Genomic DNA, 17271 nt, shown 5'->3' with positions numbered 1-17271 from the left:
AATATATAATCTTTCGTGAAAATTATGTTAAACACAAATCTATAAAATTTATATATATTTAAAAAAATAATTTTATATCATAAAAAATTATACTTCTAAAAAATAGTATTATAAAGAACAAAAATCTTTGGATAGAAAAATTTTAAATCTATATTTGAAAAATATGTTTTAAAAATATAGATATAATATCTAGATATATTTATATTTTAAAGTTTTTCATATATAAAGTAAAAAAATTAATTAATATTTTCAAATATTTCGATATAAAATTAACAAAAACTTTGTAATTTTCTTCTAAGAAACAAATTTGCTTCAAAATTTATTTTAAAATATATAAAAAAAAATACTTGTTAACAAAATATTCTTATTAAATATAATATATGCATAAAATTCATGTTTTATTTTTAGTAATTCTACTATGTCAAAAAATTTACTATAGTGTCTATCATTTTTTGTAATGCACGTAATTCAGTTTCACTTTTTGTTTCTCCTAAAGCAAGTTCTACAATACTAGGACATGTATTTATTCTCATAGCTATGATGATATTTTCTGAAGATGGAATACATAGAGATGTAAAATCTAAACCAATATCTATCAATATATCTTCAAATTTTTTTATTAAATGTTCTATACATTCCTCCGAAGCATGACTTTGATTTGATGGGATAACAGATAAAATTCTTTCAATTATTTCTTTACGTTTTTCATCATCATATTGAGACTTAAATTGAATATGATATTCTGATAACTTAACACCTAAATTAATTTTTTTAGCTGTAGGTAATTTTGAAAGTTTAGTATATTGAGCCTTAGCAATTTTGTTAGAATCATCCATTTTCTGATCAATATTTTGTTTTTCTTTGTCAATCATATCACTTAAATCAGGTACTAAATCAGTTAGTTTATCTAACATTTTTTTAGCAGCTTCTTGCTTAGCTTGCTTTTTCGTTTTTGCAACACCAATTTCTTTAAAAGTTGCTACTTCACATTCAATAGTAAAAATCTTTGCATGTGGAGGTCCAATATCACTAATTTGCTGATACTTAGGATCTTGTAAATTGTTTTCAGCACATAAATCCTACAATAATTATTAATACATGATATTTTATATATTGCAATGAATCAATAATATTTAGACAGATAAATATGACTTACTTGTAAAGCACCAACTGCATTAACAAATGGTACATCTGGTGGAATTCTTGGTATTTCAGGAATTGTTGGTGGTAAAGGTGTTCTCACAGGTGATTGAGCAGGTGATGCTGGTAATTGTAAATAACCTCTATGTGTTGCAATAATTTCTAGCATTGCTTTTGCAGCTTCATGTTTTGCATCTTTCTTAGAACGTCCAATACCAGAAGCAGTAAGATCATCACATTTTACTCGATACGCAAAAACATTCATATGTGTACCTCCTCCATCATGTATAAGTTCATAATTAGGTGTTATCTTATTTTTTACCATCATTTCTTGTAAAATAGATACTGGTGTTTTATTCATTTTAAATACAGATTTCTTAATTCTATTAATTTATAACCACTTTCTATTAACAATAGTGTAATTTTACATTAAATTAAATTTATATAATTTTTCTTGATATATTTATTTATACATCATATTATCTGTAAAATGATAAATATATTGATAAATATATAAAAATTTAGAAAATAAAATATAGAAAAATCTTTTTGCATAAAATATTTAAATTTGTAATACAATATATTTCATCAAAAATAATTATTAATTAAAATAATGATTCAAAATAAACAAACAATTATAATCAATACAATAATATTATAACATATATAATCAATATATTTATAATTTAATTATAATAATAATATTAATTATAATATTGTAAGAAAAACAAATTAATATTAATTATAAATATATATAAAAATGATATAAATCTTCACAAATTATCTTGTATAATTTTATATTTCATAATATATTTTACAATATTTTATTTAATAAAATGTATTCATAAAAAAAGTTCAATTAATTTCATTTTTTGTTAATAATTATACTTATATAATACTTACCTCATCTTGAAGAAAAGATATCTTTCACTTAAATTGAAATAAGAACTATTGGTCAGAAAATAACTCATTCCAAAAAAAAGTGTTTATTCACTTCATAAATAAGGGAAGAACAAAATAGATCACTTTCGAACTTTATGATTTGTTTTCAACATCAAAAAAAAAATTTATTTCAATTCATGTTAATAAACATATGAAAAAAACTAGTTTTTATATTTAACTTTATTTTAACTTTTTTATATTTTATTGTTTATCTAAATAAAATATATATATTTTGTACTCTCTATAATCGTTTATAAACTGTTTGTAAAATTTATAATTTCTTAATTTGGTATTTCCATATTATTGTTGGTATCCTTTTCTAATTGTTCGTAATTTTGTATTTTCCTTCGAGCTATATATATAAATAAACGAAAACGGATATATTTTATAGTCTTTTCATTTATTTTAGACATAAATAAAAAATAATAATAATATACCATTACGTTCTCTGGGCATGACATACAGACATGTCCTAATGAAAGAGCTCGTACCCATTATATTCTATGTAATTAAAAAGGGAATTCCCCTTTACAGGTTAATATAAATTTTAAAAATTAATATAAATTCTATTAAAATACTTTGTTACAAAACAATTGATTATTGGCATCACTTTGTTTCAATACCAATACTCTTTCTTTAAATTTTGATTTAAATTTAATATATTATAATATAAAACGCGTGACTATCTTATTAGTGTATAGTATAATGTACTGATTTCTAACCTCGTCAAATTGTGATAATATAAAACATTAGTAAGGATATTTGATGTCATTTTATATCGTGTTAATAAACATTAATTTTAATATCGATTAGAGTAGAATTTATTTTATTGTAATAGTAATTAATATATTTTTATTAAATGTGTATAAATACATTATAAGAAGATCACAATTATATGTTAAATTCAAACAATGATGAATTTTTCAAGAATTTGGATCATAGAATTTAATGCTTTATTAAAACATATCAGATATTTAAGAAATTATAGAAATGTTTCAATACCATCTAAATTAATAAATATACAGAATAATTTTTTATTTAATTTGTATAATGTAAATAAATTTTCTACTGCAAATATATTATTAAAAAATAAAGATCGATATAAAGAGAAAAAAAAAGTAATACATGTTAATCTTGATGAAATAAATGATATTGTAAAAGTAAAACGTATGATATCACAGTTTGATGGAACAATTGAAAAATATAAAGATCAAATGATAAAAAATCTACCTTTACGCACAAGAATAGGTGCTATAGAAGAATTGACTGTAACATTTGAAGATGAAGAACATAATCTTGAAGAGCTTGTAGAAATTAATCGTAAACCTAATATGATAATATTAAATGTATCTGCATTTCCACAAATAATTCCAAATATTTTAGAAGCTCTATCAAAATCTCAAATGAATTTAAATCCACAACAAGAGGGTACAACTATTTATATTCCAATACCTAAGTAAGTTTTCTTAATATTAAATATATAATTTATTGTTTTTGTTTAATGTATTAATATTATTATAAAATTTAATAGAATTACAAAAGAACATAGAGAACTTTTAACAAAAATGGCAAAACAATATTTTAATAAATGCAAAGATATTATTAGTGATATAAGAAATGAACATATTAAAGAGTTGAAAAATCATGAAAATGCACCAAAAGATTTAATTTTTAAAGCTGAAGATTATATAAATGCTATACAAAAAGAGTATGTAAAAAAAGCAGAACAATTATTAAAATCAAAACAAAAAGAACTTTTAGGAGAATAATTTTAATTTTTATATTTTGTGTTTAGCATAAGCATATATAAATATATCACATCATATATTTGCATTTTTTGTTTTGTAAAATTCTAAAATGTATATATATATATATGTAATAAATATTGTTTATGATATAAAAATGTTATTATTATTATTGATTGTTTTTTATTATATTTTATTTTATATTACATTAATAATAATTAATAATTTATTGAAATTATTTAAATATTAATAATTTGTTTGTTAAAGTTAAAATTTTTATTATATTGTATTATATTGTATATAATATAATTAAAATTATATTATATATAATTGATAATTGAATAATTAGGAAACAGAAATTTTATAATAGCATTTCAAAATTTATTTATACATAGACAATATATATGTTATAATAGGTTATATTATTATTATACTATTATATTATTATTACATTATTATACTAAATAAACAATACTTAGTATTTGGCAAATTATTACATATTATGTATAATTTAAATTTTTTCTTTTTTATACAATTATCTATATATAATTATTTTATTCATATTTTTAATATATAATCAAAAAGAGCTTTGCAAAGAGTTCTTGTGGCAGTTTCTAAAATTTCTTTTTTATGAAAACTTATACTAATTCGTAGAAAATTATGAGATTTTTCTAAATATGAAAATCGTATCCCAGGTATGGCAGATACTTTATATGTTTTTTGACACCATTCAATAAAATTATTGCCTTTTATATCTATAAGTGTTAAAAAAAATTAAATTTTCTTTTAATATAAAAAATTTATTTATTATAAGTAATTTAAAAATATATTACCTAAGGGAAGATGAATCCATACAAAATAACCACCTTCTGGTTTTTTATATGAACAGCCTTGTGGTAAACAATGATCCAATACATTACATAATACAGTTAATCGTTCCTATATAAAATACATTCATTTATTTTTATTATCTATTGTTATCTATTTTTTTAAATATAAATGTTTAAATTTTTTTGAAATATCTATATTTGCTTTTAAAATTTATTTAAATTTATTAAATATGCATATATATATTGATTATAATTTTTAAACTTCAATCATGAAGTATAAAAATACTGTTCAAATAGAAATTTAATTCAATTCATGAAACATACCTTATATATTTGTATTAATTTATCGAGATAATTATCTTGCATATTAAGTTGTAATAAACTTGTAACAACACCGAATATATAATGATTAACTGCACCACCGCTGCATAAGATTCCTCTATAAGATATTAATTTATAAAAATCGAATAATAATATATATGTTATTTCCTAAAAAATTTATATATCAAAAATATTTTTTATCATATTTTTTTTTTATTTAATCACTCAAAGAAATATATATATATATATATATATATAATTTTGAAGTATACATTACTTTTTACAATTATAGTTCTCTTATCAATTTATATCACTTAATATCCTATTTAGCAACTTTGTAAATCTTTGTAAATAAAATCTTTGTAAATACAACATGTATTTCAATTTTTGAAAATGCGATTATAAATCACTTATTCTTAAAATTATTCTTAAACTCTAAATAATCAAATCCTCAATATCTGATTATTAAATTTTAAGTTACTAGTCATTCTATGTTAAGTTGTCTACATCTTCATTCGCATATTCTTCGCAATATAAGTAAGTATAAATAATTATAAATAATTCCTATGCAAATTTAAATTCATTGGCGCTGCTAATTTAATAACTAATTTAAATTTCAATATGTCTTATCTATATATATCTTAATATTAATAATTAAAAAAATGAAAAGAATACTAGAAAAGAAATATTATACTTACGATTGTCTAAAAATCTTGGCAATTCGTGGACTACATTCCATCCATCCGAAACGAAGACCAGGAGAAAAAATTTTTGAGAATGTCCCATTAGATATAATATTACCATCTCGATATTCAGAATCTGTTGGTTGGTCATAAAAAAATAATCGATGTGGTGGTAAACCATCTCCATAATACAATAAGTTGTATACATCATCACAGGCGATTATTATAGAATTTTTTCGTGCTATTTCAACGAGACGCTTACAATTTTCTATTTAAATAAAAAAAATAAATAAAAAGATCTTTTAAATTTTTAACAAATTGATAAAATATACAAATTTTTAATTTACCAATAAGTAAAGTTGATCCAGTTGGATTATGAAAAGTGGGTATTGTATAAAACATAGCCCAGAATATTTTTTGCTCATTTGTTAAAAAATTATGATTATATTTCTGTTCCATAACTATTTTTTCAAATGCATTAACATCTACCATATCATTTTTCATTGGTACTATATTAAAAATAATAAATAAAAAATATATATATATATATATTTATTTTAATCGATTTTATTATTTTAAAAACTTTAATAAAAATTTGATATAATTCATTTTAAATATTAATATAACTTATGAATTATATTCTCTATATTCTACATATAAATAAAGATTAATTAGCATAGTCTAGGTTTATTAACATTAATTAAATTTATAACATAAATGAGAAAAATTTGAAAAATACATACCTGTGATTATTTTCATTAATGGAAATTGTTTAAAAGTATCTAAGGCTATCATATAAGTGACTTCCTCTACAAAAATTATTCCGTTTGGAGCGATAATGGTATTCAATAAAAGTTGCAAACCATGTGAAGCTCCACATGTTAAAATTAAATTTTCACGTTTCACAGGATCACCGTAACGTCTAGTTAAAAATTTTGCTAATTCTTCACGACATTCCCATAAGCCTGCTGTAACGCCATATTGAAACAAATAATACTTTCCTTCTTTCGTTTCTTCTTCCTAAAATGAAATATTCTTTCAGTATAACCATTAAAATCATTAGTAATAAATTAACACGTATTGTAATAAAATTTTATATGTTTTTAACTTTTTACCAATCGATGATCTGTTGCTTTTTTCATCATTTCTACACAATATTGGAGTAAGTCAGGACCGGGAGCACCAACTGATAAATTTGTTGTTTCTTCTTTATAAACATTAAATGTAGAATCGTCGTCGAAAAGATGTCTTCGATATGGATCACTTATGGTTTCCATTGTTACAAATTGAGTTTTCTGCAATAAATAATTCAATCAATTTTTATCAAAAGTCTTATTGCTATGAGTTGTTGTATTACTCGTTACTATTTCATATGCTAATTGCTAAATGTAACGAATTAATTTGCAAAACACTTTTTTTTCATCGTTTCATTTATTTAATTTATAAATCAAGATTCGATTCGTAAATTATATTCGATTATATTTTTTTCTTATTCATATTATAATTACCAAATTATATTAAAACAGACGAAATATAATTTATGTGAGTCTAATCTACATGATTATGCATAATCGGCGATAACAAATGAAAAGAACGAGTGAGGGAAAAGAGAGTGGGAAAAATTATAACGTAGTAGAATCTCTTGGATCGTTTCATTCGTCTACGAGAATTACAAGAAAGAATTGTACCGTTGAGTGGGGGAATGCCGGTCATTTAAACGTTTCAAATATTGTTTAGCATTAATTTGTTTTGTCTAATATAATATTATTCAATTCAATTAATTAATATTCATATGATTTGCATTACTTCATTGAAACATTTAGCAATTTGTTTCGCGAGTGAAAATTTGATACATATTTCTTTAAAATTTCCTGAAGTAAATAAAAAGCCATCATATCACGATAAGACATTTTATTATGGTAATTTTTTTTTCTGCAATTTATTATAAATTTGAGACAAATTTATTTATTTATTTATGTATATCAAACAATATATAAAATATGATACATAATTATAATATAATAATAAATATGAGATATTGGTGCAAAAAAAGAAACAAACTATGAGCTCTCGTAAGAATGATGATGGTTCTTTATTACAATAACTTCTTTACGATATATAATGATATTATAAAGTTTTATAAGTTCTATGTCCACAACCGAATGGCAAATGCAATTCCTTGCAACTATTTTATCCCGGCTATCGAACGGTATTGTACAATTTCAAATTTACGCTTGCAGTTGTCACTGCTGATTTTACACGGAATCGTAGGGACAGGAATAATGTCGGGAGAGGCATATGGGAGAAAGACACGTTTTCTCATTCTTTTTTTTTTTCTTTTTCTCGCGATACACGTTGATCCGTTCGGCAACACAATTATTGATACAAATATAATATATTACAGGAAAAAAAGTCAACGTAATCATTAATAACGCTTAACACAATGTACATTCTTTTTTGTTTTACCATCCTTTACGTAAGAGCATGCATTTCGCGTGCAACGAGATTAGAAATTTGTGCAATTTTATTATTATCAAAAATATATCGTACAATATATAATTAAATAATTTTTTTTTTTAAAATTGGTCCCAGTTCTATCACAGAATCTCGAGCATTGTTAAAAATTTGATCTTTGCTACACTATCATGAATGAGATCGCAAATCTCGTGCACGCTTGAACATGTTATTTTAACTAATCGAATACAATGACTCGATGTATCCCTTTTTTGTAGTTTTTTTTTTCTTTCTTAAATTTCAATTTTGAACACGATCATATAATACGATTTCCCTAATAACGAAATGTGTGCGCCATTTTTTATTATTTTTTTCTTTTTTTCTTCCGCGCGTTCCCTGTACACAACATGGCACGTCCTAATCCTATGATTACGCGGCACAGCATAACCCCATATATAATTCGCATATCGGCGCTGCGCTTAGTTTATTTCGTTTATGATTTTCTCTTTCGTACGTCTTATTTTCGATATGAAAAAGAAAACATATAGATTACTTATTTTACTCAAGTACTTTTTTCCGTTTTCTACGTAATGTAGAATATCTTACGCGCTAATCACTAATCTATGTACAGACGCGTTTCTACGAATAAAAATCGAGATAATTTCGTGCGCTCGACCGAGGCCAATTTCATTGGTCCCACGTATAAAAGGCGATGGCATAAAAAAATATAGAGCATCGTTAAAACATTTTATTAAGTAGAGCCGCAAGACAAGAATCTCGGGAAACAAGCGTCCATTTCTTTCATTGTTCTTTTGAATACTTTTATGAATCCCTGGATTCCGATTGATCTTCGTGTTGCGACTCAAGAAACTCGTTACTATTTACTAGGCAGTAAATTAGGACAATTCGTTACTCGTACTGTCGTAGCTTACTGCAATATATATATTTATATATAGAGAGAGAGAGAAAGAGAAGAAAAGAGAAAGCAAGAGAGGATAAACGATCGAAATGTTTCTTTTGTCCTCCGAGTAAAATAGTTCTTTGAGTAATAGTAAAACGTTTCTTATCACAGTCAAGGAGCGAACCGCACTGATATTCCGCACCACGAAGAGGCTTTAATTTTCGTCAGATCTTTAATTTAATTTCTGCCTAAAAGAGCCCCGTGTGCAATTTTTGACAGCTCATGCATGATCAATCGCGTGAAATATACAATTCAAAGAACGAAAGAGAAGAATACAGGATACTTGTATGTAATAATTTTATTCTTTCGACAAATGTCCACGTCCGCGCGTTTAAAACAATTTTCTTCTATTTCAACACGTTAATATTATTAGAAAAAAAAAGAAAGAAGGAGAAAAACAGATATAAAAAGATTAAACAAAGCGAAATCGCGCGAACGTGGCCCATCGAAGTTAATTGAAGATCGAAGACAGAGATAGGAAAGAAACAATTATTTATGCCATTTACTTGCACATCGTTTCCCTAAACTTTTAATAGTCTTATACAAGTGGTAGATAGTACTTTTTCTTTTCTTTATTTACAAGCCACGGTAAATGGCACATTAAGATTATCTTTGCACTACTTGTTCATCGCACGTACGCTTTTTAATAGTTCATGACGCGCATTTTTTATTCGCTAGTCAGCTCGTTGAGAAGTGAAATTAGCACAGTTTCATACGTTTTACATCTAATCACAATCAAACACGGCACTTTTGAGCAAAGTGTCCTTTGTAAGTACACTGTGAAGAAGTTTCCTCAAGAACGAGGAGCCGGATACATTCGTATTTACGCCATTTTTTACGTTCATGTATTTCACCTGTTGCGCTCGAAATCGAAACACTCGATCAACAGACGATTGAACGATATCCTGGCTTTCGAATTTCGAAGCCTGGCATCATAACGTTATAGTTCATATTTAACGTCGTTTCACTTGGAATCAAACGGTCGTTTCGTTCTTCCTAAGGGGTTTCAGCGGTTGCAATTCACGTTCCAAACGATCGAAATCGTTGTAATACTCATGATCGGATTCTTCTTCGGAACTCCTTTGTCTCACTTGAGACCCAAAAGTTCCATTGGTTAAAACCTTTTCCAGATCAGGTGTCGGAATACCTATCGTTTGCGGAGTCAGTGGTCCTTCGTCCTGAGACATTATGTATTCTGGATTATCCAACGATGTTTTTCCTTGAATGGTGAGGAATTCAGGATACTTTCGGTAACCGTTATTTACTCGCTTTGGTTCCATTTCTGGAAATGACAACAGTAAGAATTATACGAGATCATTTACATTTTAATAGTTTCATATTCGAGATGATTTGGAAAAGATCTCGTGCTTACCCGTAGGTTTCGAGTCCCCTATGAGATCCATGTATTGCGTCGTATTCGTTGGCAATTGCGGCGATGGCATCAAATAATCGTCTTCGTCCAATGGCAAATCGAGCTTTAGATTACCTACTTGAGCTTGCTGATGAGCAGAGTTCACTTCACCGTCGAAACAATCATCTGTCACATCGCAATCTATGTACGTAATAATAGAATATATTGTTATTTAATATTCCATATATCCCATATTTATTATGTTGTGTAACATATTAACATTTATAACCGTTACTCCATAATTTTTAGATTACAATAAAAATGGATGATCACAATTCTTTCTGTCACAAATAAACAAGAATTTCATTCATGGAGATATTAATTATTAATTCTTATTTGTAAATAATAACATTAACGTTTACACGATGCATTACGACATTAATGAAATATTTAAGAAGAAGCTTAAAATTCTAAGTAAATGGTAACTCATAATCAAAAACTCACCTCTGACATCGATCATTTTCAACGGATCCGAACAATATCTCGAAGCTGTGCTATCCGATCCTACAACGTGTCCACAATGGCCGTTCGGAGGCGTGTAATGCCCGTGTTGTGCGGAATTTCCTGGTTCGTGCGATACATTTCCATTCCTGTGATTCGCGCCATACCTCAACAACTCCCTGTCCCAATTTTGTTGATTCTGGGGCGTGGGAGAGTCAGCGGCTAATGGTTTTCCATTTGGCCAGCAAGGCTTCACAGGCGTGTTTGGCGGAGAGCCGGAAGTACTGGATGCAGAAAGTCCTGGTGGAATCGGAGCCCTGGATTTTGGCTGCAGATACTCGTCAGCATCTACTAAAGCCTCGGGACCGTCCATAGCTGATGCAAGATTTCGTATCATCTCCTTTTCGTCCTAAATAAATTAAACATTGAAAGATTATTTGAAATGAATTGAAATCATTTGCAAATTTTTTTTCAAGTTTTATTGTAAAATTAAAGAACAAATTTTAATATTCTATAATTAAAATTTGTCCATCTATGAACTAGATAACTAACCTGCAGTGTATACGAAGGTAGTCTCATGTATTTATCGCCCTTGATAGCAAGATATCGGCCAGGATCTCTAGACATCTTCGCAAAGTCTTCCGCCAATTCTTTAAAACTAGGCCTCGATTCGGCGTCCAACATCCAACATTTGATCATAATCATATACACGTCAATTGTACAAATCGCCGGTTGAGGTAATCTTTCGCCTTTCTCCAATAATTCTGGCACGTTTCGAGCAGGCACGTTTTCGTACGGTCTACCGCCATAAGTAAGAACTTCCCAGATAGTCACACCGAAAGCCCAAACATCCGATTTGTGGGTGAACACTCGGTGTTGAATGCACTCCAATGCCAGCCATTTGATCGGCATCTTGCCACCAGCAGCCTTGTATTGTTCCTCGTTGATGTCCAACAACTTGGCCAATCCGAAATCGGTGATCTTAACGCAATTAGGCGTTTGCACGAGAACGTTTCGAGCTGCAAGATCTCTGTGAACCAATCTTCTCTCCTCCAAATAGGCCATCCCTCTGGCAATCTGTGTACACCAATTTAGCAACGCTTTCGAGCCAATTTTATCTTTAAATCTGCGCACGAAGTCGAGGAGGCAGCCTAAAGGCATCAATTGGGTCACCAACATCATTTGTGACGTCATGCAAACGGCCAGTAATTGAAGCAAGTTCGGATGTTCCACGCTGGCCATGATGTACGCCTCGTCTAAGAATTCTTTCGAAGTGTTCGCTCCTGTACCATCGTGCAAAACTTTTATAGCCACTGGAATCTTCACGTTCTCCCCTTCGGGTACCCAAACACCTTTGTAAACATTTCCAAAAGCACCGTATCCTAAAATCCCACCCTTTCTCATTTCTTCTTCCTTTATTATACGTAATTTGGCTAAATTTGGCTTCACGCCAGTTGGACGAAGGGGCTCGTTGTCGTCCAAACCAGTTAATGCCATTGTCATTTTCACGGTGTTTTCTTTGGCTTTTGCTCGTACACGCCAGAAATACATGATGATGGCCGCCACCACTAGGAACGCTAAAGCAAATACTGCGACACCTGCTAAGATAGCCGGTTGAAGCTCGTTTTCTATTAGACCAGCGGTCTCAAGCGAACAATACGGTTCGCTGTCTGGATTGAAGATTTTGTGAGGGTATTCGGGAGTACACGTTTCGGTGCAGTTGAAAGATGTAGTGTTCCCATCTATATCTTCATCCTAGAATAAAAGAAGAGAAAATATTTAAACTTAGATAATTTTGCACGATACTTAATGAATATCATTTGCCAAGAAACACTGAAAGTTTTAAGATATTTGAAGAATCATTCTACAACAATTTACTTGAATCAATCTATTGAATATTACTGATATTACAAAATAAATTTTCTTTCATAAATCAAGAATGATAGTATATCGAATCATTTATTAGAATTAAAAAAAAAAAAAAAAATAAGATTTGCAAATTTAGAAATATTTAAAAAATGAATATATACGTACAATATAGATCTTATAATTCCGACATTTATAACATTGATTAGGGCCCGGTCCAAAACATCCTCGGCACTCGCTGAAGCACGGTATACAAAGTTTATTGGCGTCTGCAAAATAATCCGCGGGACATTCATCTTCACATTGTTCACCCCTCTTGTATTTTGTACATTCTTGGCACACATGTTCGTGGAAACCGTATCCCGTGCATTTCTTGCAACGAGAATGACATTTGCGACAAACAGCCTTGCCTGCTAATGGTTTCAGTGGCCCTTGCTCCAGAGGACTCACCCATTCGTAATAATATCCTGTAATATAAAATTATTGCATCACAATTGTCATTCAAGGTGTGCTGAATTTGTAATAACAGACAAATTTTGAAAAGAAATATTACATCTTACTTCGCATATGTGATATTATACAGGTTTATCGAATATCTCCATTATTCGACAATATGAAAAAATTTCATAAAATAATCAAGTACCTATATTTAAAAATTATTTTATCATCCGTTATTCGATGTTCGAAATTCCATAGATTTGGAATAAATTAATAGCAATTCCACAAAAAAGTTATGGATTCGAATTTTATTAAAGTACGAGATTCGAAACATTAATAAAGGAGTATGTATAGGAATGAACGACAAACCAAACAAACCGATTCTTGAAAATCAAGTTACGATTTGAAGTGTACAGTTAAGCGTACTAGAATTTCAGCTCGATAAGAAGCTTGTCCTCATTGAAATGAAATAAATGCTTGGTCACCTACCGTCAGGACAGGGCTCCTTTTTTTGCAGACATCCTTCAGGTACATGGTCGTTGAGGATCGCCTTATCGCAACTGTGGCATCCATTAGGGCCTATGTTGTTTTCAGGTCCCTCGCAACCACCCACGCAGTTCCCGTGACAGCTTTTGCACACACCGTTGTCATTATATTTCGAGGCCGGGCACTCTGGCACGCAAAATGGACCGTCTCGCGCGTGTTTGCATTTCTTACAGTGATCCGTGTTCGGCCCTATGCAAGAACCATCGCACTCCTCGTGGCACACTTTGCAAGTCTTCTCGTCCGCCTGGTAGATTCTGGAAAACGGTATAAAAATGATTGTTTTCTTCTTTTCGATAAGAGAACGGGCTAATGTTTAAAAAGAGAGCAAAAAGCGTGTAGCGAAAGAAACGAAAGCCTTCTCAGGTATTTTACCTTCGATCCACAATCTGAGGTAGGCAAATTTAACATAGAGAAGTAACCCGTGTTATTTACGTTACGACACAATTGATACGAGTTTCTCGAGTGAATTTTTATTCTTACCCTGGCGCGGTGCAGTCTTGAAGGCAATCGTTTCCTAAAATAAAGTTCTTGCAGGATAAACATTGTGCCGGGCCGGGCCCCCAACAACCTTCGTCGGAACATTGCTCGTCGCACACTAATCCATCTTTTACTGTAATTGTGAAAGGTATTTATATAATATACGTATTATAAATTTACATAATATCACTATTATCTATATTATTTTTTTATCGTTTTATCTCAATACATGTATATGTATATATAATATAAAAATTTTCGTGATACAAATATGAATAACCAATAATTCATGTATTAAATGTCATTTCTCTTATTTGATAAATCGAATAATGAAAAAAAGAACCGAATTCAAATAATGTACTCACTACATTCGCTTTCGTTCCGATTATTGGACAACAAACTCTCATGCTCCGACGATTTCTTGATCCTGGTCCAATTGATACTTTGCGCGTAGCATAGATTCTTGTTCTCCAGAATGGCTATCGAGCCGGAATAAATTTTCTTGAGAGAGCTAAGCCCGAACGAGACCAACGACGTTTTCACAACGTACAACGATGCAAAGTACTCGGTCAAAGTTCTTCCGCCTATCACCTCCAAATTCCGAAAATACGATAAATTCTTGAAATCCTTGTGATCGCCTTGAATATTTAAAAACCCGGTGATCTCCTTCAACGTACTGAACACCTCCAACTTGTCCGGGTGCATTTTCTCGTATCGTTTGCCGAAACTGAAATTCCTGTACACGTGTTGGAATCCTTGAAAGCTTTGGTCTAGAATTGTGATGGATCCCTCGATGATGGTGCAGTCCTTGAAGCTGTCGATGTTCCCGGAATGCACTTTCTCGACACCTTTGCAGGTTTTCGGGCAAGGTCCGTCGCAGGGCACGCATTCACCGTTCAACGCCTTCTTTTTGGGCGGGCAAGATCTTACGCAAGCCCCGTTGTCTTTCAGAAGGTGTTCCGGGCATCTTCTCACGCAGGTTGCGCCATACGCGTACTTGCCGTCAGGATTAGGCTCCCACGAATACGTCGTAGGATTGTACCTGGAAGAAATGATCGTCGTAATCCTCGACTAGTAGTGCCCAGAGTCGTAAAGCTTTGGAGTTTTCAACTTTTAACGCGATTTCGCATCCGGGAAATCGGTATTGGTAAGCAGGAAAGATTTATCGATGATAAGGATATTGTTGTAAAACGCGCGGTAAGCCCGAACATCAACGTGCTTTGATAGACCATTCTTACGTTTCTAGTTCTTGATTACTCATTCCGATATACAATCCATGAAATATTATATTACTTTGATGCACGATATTGTTAGACATGCAAAACGATTCTGTGATCTGGAGGTATTGGTTTTTATTAATTGCGTGGGTGTAGCGAACGAATTTTATTATTTCAACCAATGCAAGGATGGAATGACGTTTAACAAACGATCGAGCTATCGATCGATCTTTTACGTAGATAAATAAGAAATATGCTTTTTTCCCCCATTTCTTTATGTATAAAGGATCAATAATTATATAGGGATAAATATCTTCGATATTCTAATTATTTTAATTATCTATTACTTTCCCTTTAGTATTTATCATATTCTGTATATACCAAAGGATTTATAATGAATAATTACTATTACTATTAAAAAGTGCATGGACAATTTGTCGATGAAAATTGAAACCCGAGCGCGACCCAGATTCAAGTTCGTGCGTAAGAGGGGGGCGCAACGAGATACGGATCATTCTACTTACTTTTGCATGGGCGGGCATTCCTGCGTGCACACACCGTCATCGAAGAAGTTTTTGCAGGCGATACAGTCGCTCTGTTTCGGGCCTGTGCAGCCACCGGCGCAAAAAAGATGGCAACACTCCCGCGGATTGGGCCCGAAGCACCTGCCCTGCCAGCACTGAGGCGAACAGTTTGTCTTCGAGTACTTCTGACAGTTCTCAGGCCCCTCGCCCCAGCAGCCTTGCTCGCAGCTCTTATCGCAGGGTGTACACGCGCGTTCCGGCGACGTAAAATTGTACACGTAGGAGTACATTGCACTCGGCCCTGTGATTATTTCCTCCCAGTTGATCGTGCGGATGTGGCACAGGTTGTAGTTGTTGTACATGCCCACGCTGCCGTTGAGAATATCTGGCAACGACACGTTTGATTTAGTTATTATGGTCAAATCGTGAAATTCGAACTCTATTTTTCCTTTTTTAATAACAATGGTATTGATAAATAATATTTGTTAATGTTTGGTAATAGTTAAAAATTTATTGGAATTTTAAAACTTCAAGTATTGAGTCTCGTTCATAGAAAATAAGAAATCAATGAAGTTACCTCTAAGGGCTGGCATCTCCAGGTTCTGCATCTGACACATGGTGACGAATAGGGCGAACTCGATGTCATGAATGGTGAGCTTGAAGAGCGTTCTTCCTCGTATGATCTGCAATCGCGGCAAAACGATCTTCTTGACGTCCACGTGGCTGATGAGCACGTAACCTGTGACCTCCCGTATATACTGGAGGAAACTGAGGTCGAATGTCTCGTTCTGGAGCCATGTGATCTCCAGATTGCCGTCAACGTAAGTACAGTTGGTGTACCGGTCTCGAAGATTCCGGTAGTGGTGTTGTTTGTTGGACGGAACAGAGAGGCGGCCATTGGTTCCAATGCAAACTGTAACAAAAAAGAAACAAGTATTTAATATACACGTCAAAGAAAAAAATATAACTCATATACACAGTTATAATATATTTCGCAATAATCGCAATAGTAAAATTTCAAATATATATAAATTAATTCTACTTATATTTGTAATTATAATATTACAAAGTTTTATCATGTAAATAATTGTAAAAGTGTTTCTCATTTTAACTAAGTACGTAATTTCTTTTAAAGAATAAAATATACAAAATAAATTAGATCTATTAAGACATAATTAATACTTCACATATAATTAATACTAACACTTATCAAATATTTGGAGTTAGGTCTCCGAAAATTCTTCTGTGGAAAAAATATATTCTTTTTCTTCAACT

General features: G+C 30.5%; 4 protein-coding genes across 9 annotated transcripts in view; 1 reads left to right on the top strand and 3 right to left on the bottom strand.

Moving 5' to 3' along the window:
- Positions 1-280: 280 nt before the first annotated feature.
- On the bottom strand, positions 281-2708 carry LOC100865044 (RISC-loading complex subunit tarbp2). Of its 3 annotated transcripts, none has more exons than XM_086914750.1 (4): positions 2520-2708; positions 2044-2434; positions 1157-1623; positions 281-1079 (listed from the first exon to the last, which is right to left on the bottom strand). In XM_086914750.1, the coding sequence occupies exons 3-4, from the start codon at positions 1499-1501 to the stop codon at positions 417-419; spliced, it is 1008 nt and encodes a 335-aa protein (XP_086770876.1). In that variant the 5' UTR covers positions 1502-1623; positions 2044-2434; positions 2520-2708; the 3' UTR covers positions 281-416. The 3 variants fall into 3 exon arrangements, with proteins under 3 accessions (XP_086770876.1, XP_086770877.1, XP_003698324.1); XM_086914751.1 differs by having other exon boundaries at positions 1157-1470; positions 2520-2703; XM_003698276.4 differs by having other exon boundaries at positions 2044-2703.
- A 125-nt stretch (positions 2709-2833) lies between these two features.
- mRRF1 (mitochondrial ribosome recycling factor 1) lies at positions 2834-3985 on the top strand. The gene is made up of 2 exons (XM_012493136.3): positions 2834-3538; positions 3614-3985. Exons 1-2 carry the CDS (start codon positions 2994-2996, stop codon positions 3849-3851), a joined length of 783 nt encoding a protein of 260 aa, XP_012348590.3. The 5' UTR covers positions 2834-2993; the 3' UTR covers positions 3852-3985.
- A 201-nt stretch (positions 3986-4186) lies between these two features.
- LOC100865283 (uncharacterized) lies at positions 4187-10034 on the bottom strand. Its single transcript, XM_086914749.1, has 8 exons — positions 7170-10034; positions 6777-6956; positions 6405-6681; positions 6009-6170; positions 5677-5929; positions 4982-5096; positions 4661-4766; positions 4187-4582 (listed from the first exon to the last, which is right to left on the bottom strand). Exons 2-8 carry the CDS (start codon positions 6936-6938, stop codon positions 4386-4388), a joined length of 1272 nt encoding a protein of 423 aa, XP_086770875.1. The 5' UTR covers positions 6939-6956; positions 7170-10034; the 3' UTR covers positions 4187-4385.
- The window catches only part of Egfr (epidermal growth factor receptor), a 153977-nt gene continuing 144435 nt past the window's right edge, over positions 7730-17271 (bottom strand). For all 4 annotated transcript variants that reach the window (XM_003698280.4, XM_086914746.1, XM_086914745.1 and 1 more), the window contains 10 exons: positions 16574-16909; positions 15997-16381; positions 14621-15297; positions 14259-14388; positions 13722-14032; positions 12963-13261; positions 11481-12683; positions 10932-11337; positions 10449-10628; positions 7730-10358 (listed from right to left, as the gene is read on the bottom strand). In XM_003698280.4, coding sequence (XP_003698328.2) covers positions 10051-10358; positions 10449-10628; positions 10932-11337; positions 11481-12683; positions 12963-13261; positions 13722-14032; positions 14259-14388; positions 14621-15297; positions 15997-16381; positions 16574-16909 — 4235 coding nt within the window. In that variant the 3' untranslated portion in view covers positions 7730-10050. The remainder of the gene's footprint in view (positions 10359-10448; positions 10629-10931; positions 11338-11480; positions 12684-12962; positions 13262-13721; positions 14033-14258; positions 14389-14620; positions 15298-15996; positions 16382-16573; positions 16910-17271) is intronic.

Source organism: Apis florea, unplaced genomic scaffold, assembly GCF_048593485.1.
Source record: "Apis florea isolate Af1SG1 unplaced genomic scaffold, ASM4859348v1 contig_3732_pilon, whole genome shotgun sequence".
Classification (NCBI taxonomy): domain Eukaryota; kingdom Metazoa; phylum Arthropoda; class Insecta; order Hymenoptera; family Apidae; genus Apis; species Apis florea.
The sequence above is the reverse complement of the archived record's forward strand: the minus strand, read 5'-3'. Positions and strand labels throughout refer to the sequence as shown.

Excerpts from the sequence above, each read along its gene's own strand:
- mRRF1 (XM_012493136.3), top strand. The coding sequence starts at position 2,994 with ATGATGAATTTTTCAAGAATTTGGATCATAGAATTTAATGCTTTATTA. Across the intron at positions 3,539-3,613 it reads ATTTATATTCCAATACCTAA|AATTACAAAAGAACATAGAG; the intron begins GTAAGTTTTCTT and ends AAAATTTAATAG.
- LOC100865044 (XM_086914750.1), bottom strand. The coding sequence starts at position 1,501 with ATGAATAAAACACCAGTATCTATTTTACAAGAAATGATGGTAAAAAAT. Across the intron at positions 1,080-1,156 it reads ATGCAGTTGGTGCTTTACAA|GATTTATGTGCTGAAAACAA; the intron begins GTAAGTCATATT and ends TAATTATTGTAG.
- LOC100865283 (XM_086914749.1), bottom strand. The coding sequence starts at position 6,938 with ATGGAAACCATAAGTGATCCATATCGAAGACATCTTTTCGACGACGAT. Across the intron at positions 5,097-5,676 it reads GCCAAGATTTTTAGACAATC|AGGAATCTTATGCAGCGGTG; the intron begins GTAAGTATAATA and ends AATATCTTATAG. Across the intron at positions 4,583-4,660 it reads ATGGATTCATCTTCCCTTAG|ATATAAAAGGCAATAATTTT; the intron begins GTAATATATTTT and ends TAACACTTATAG.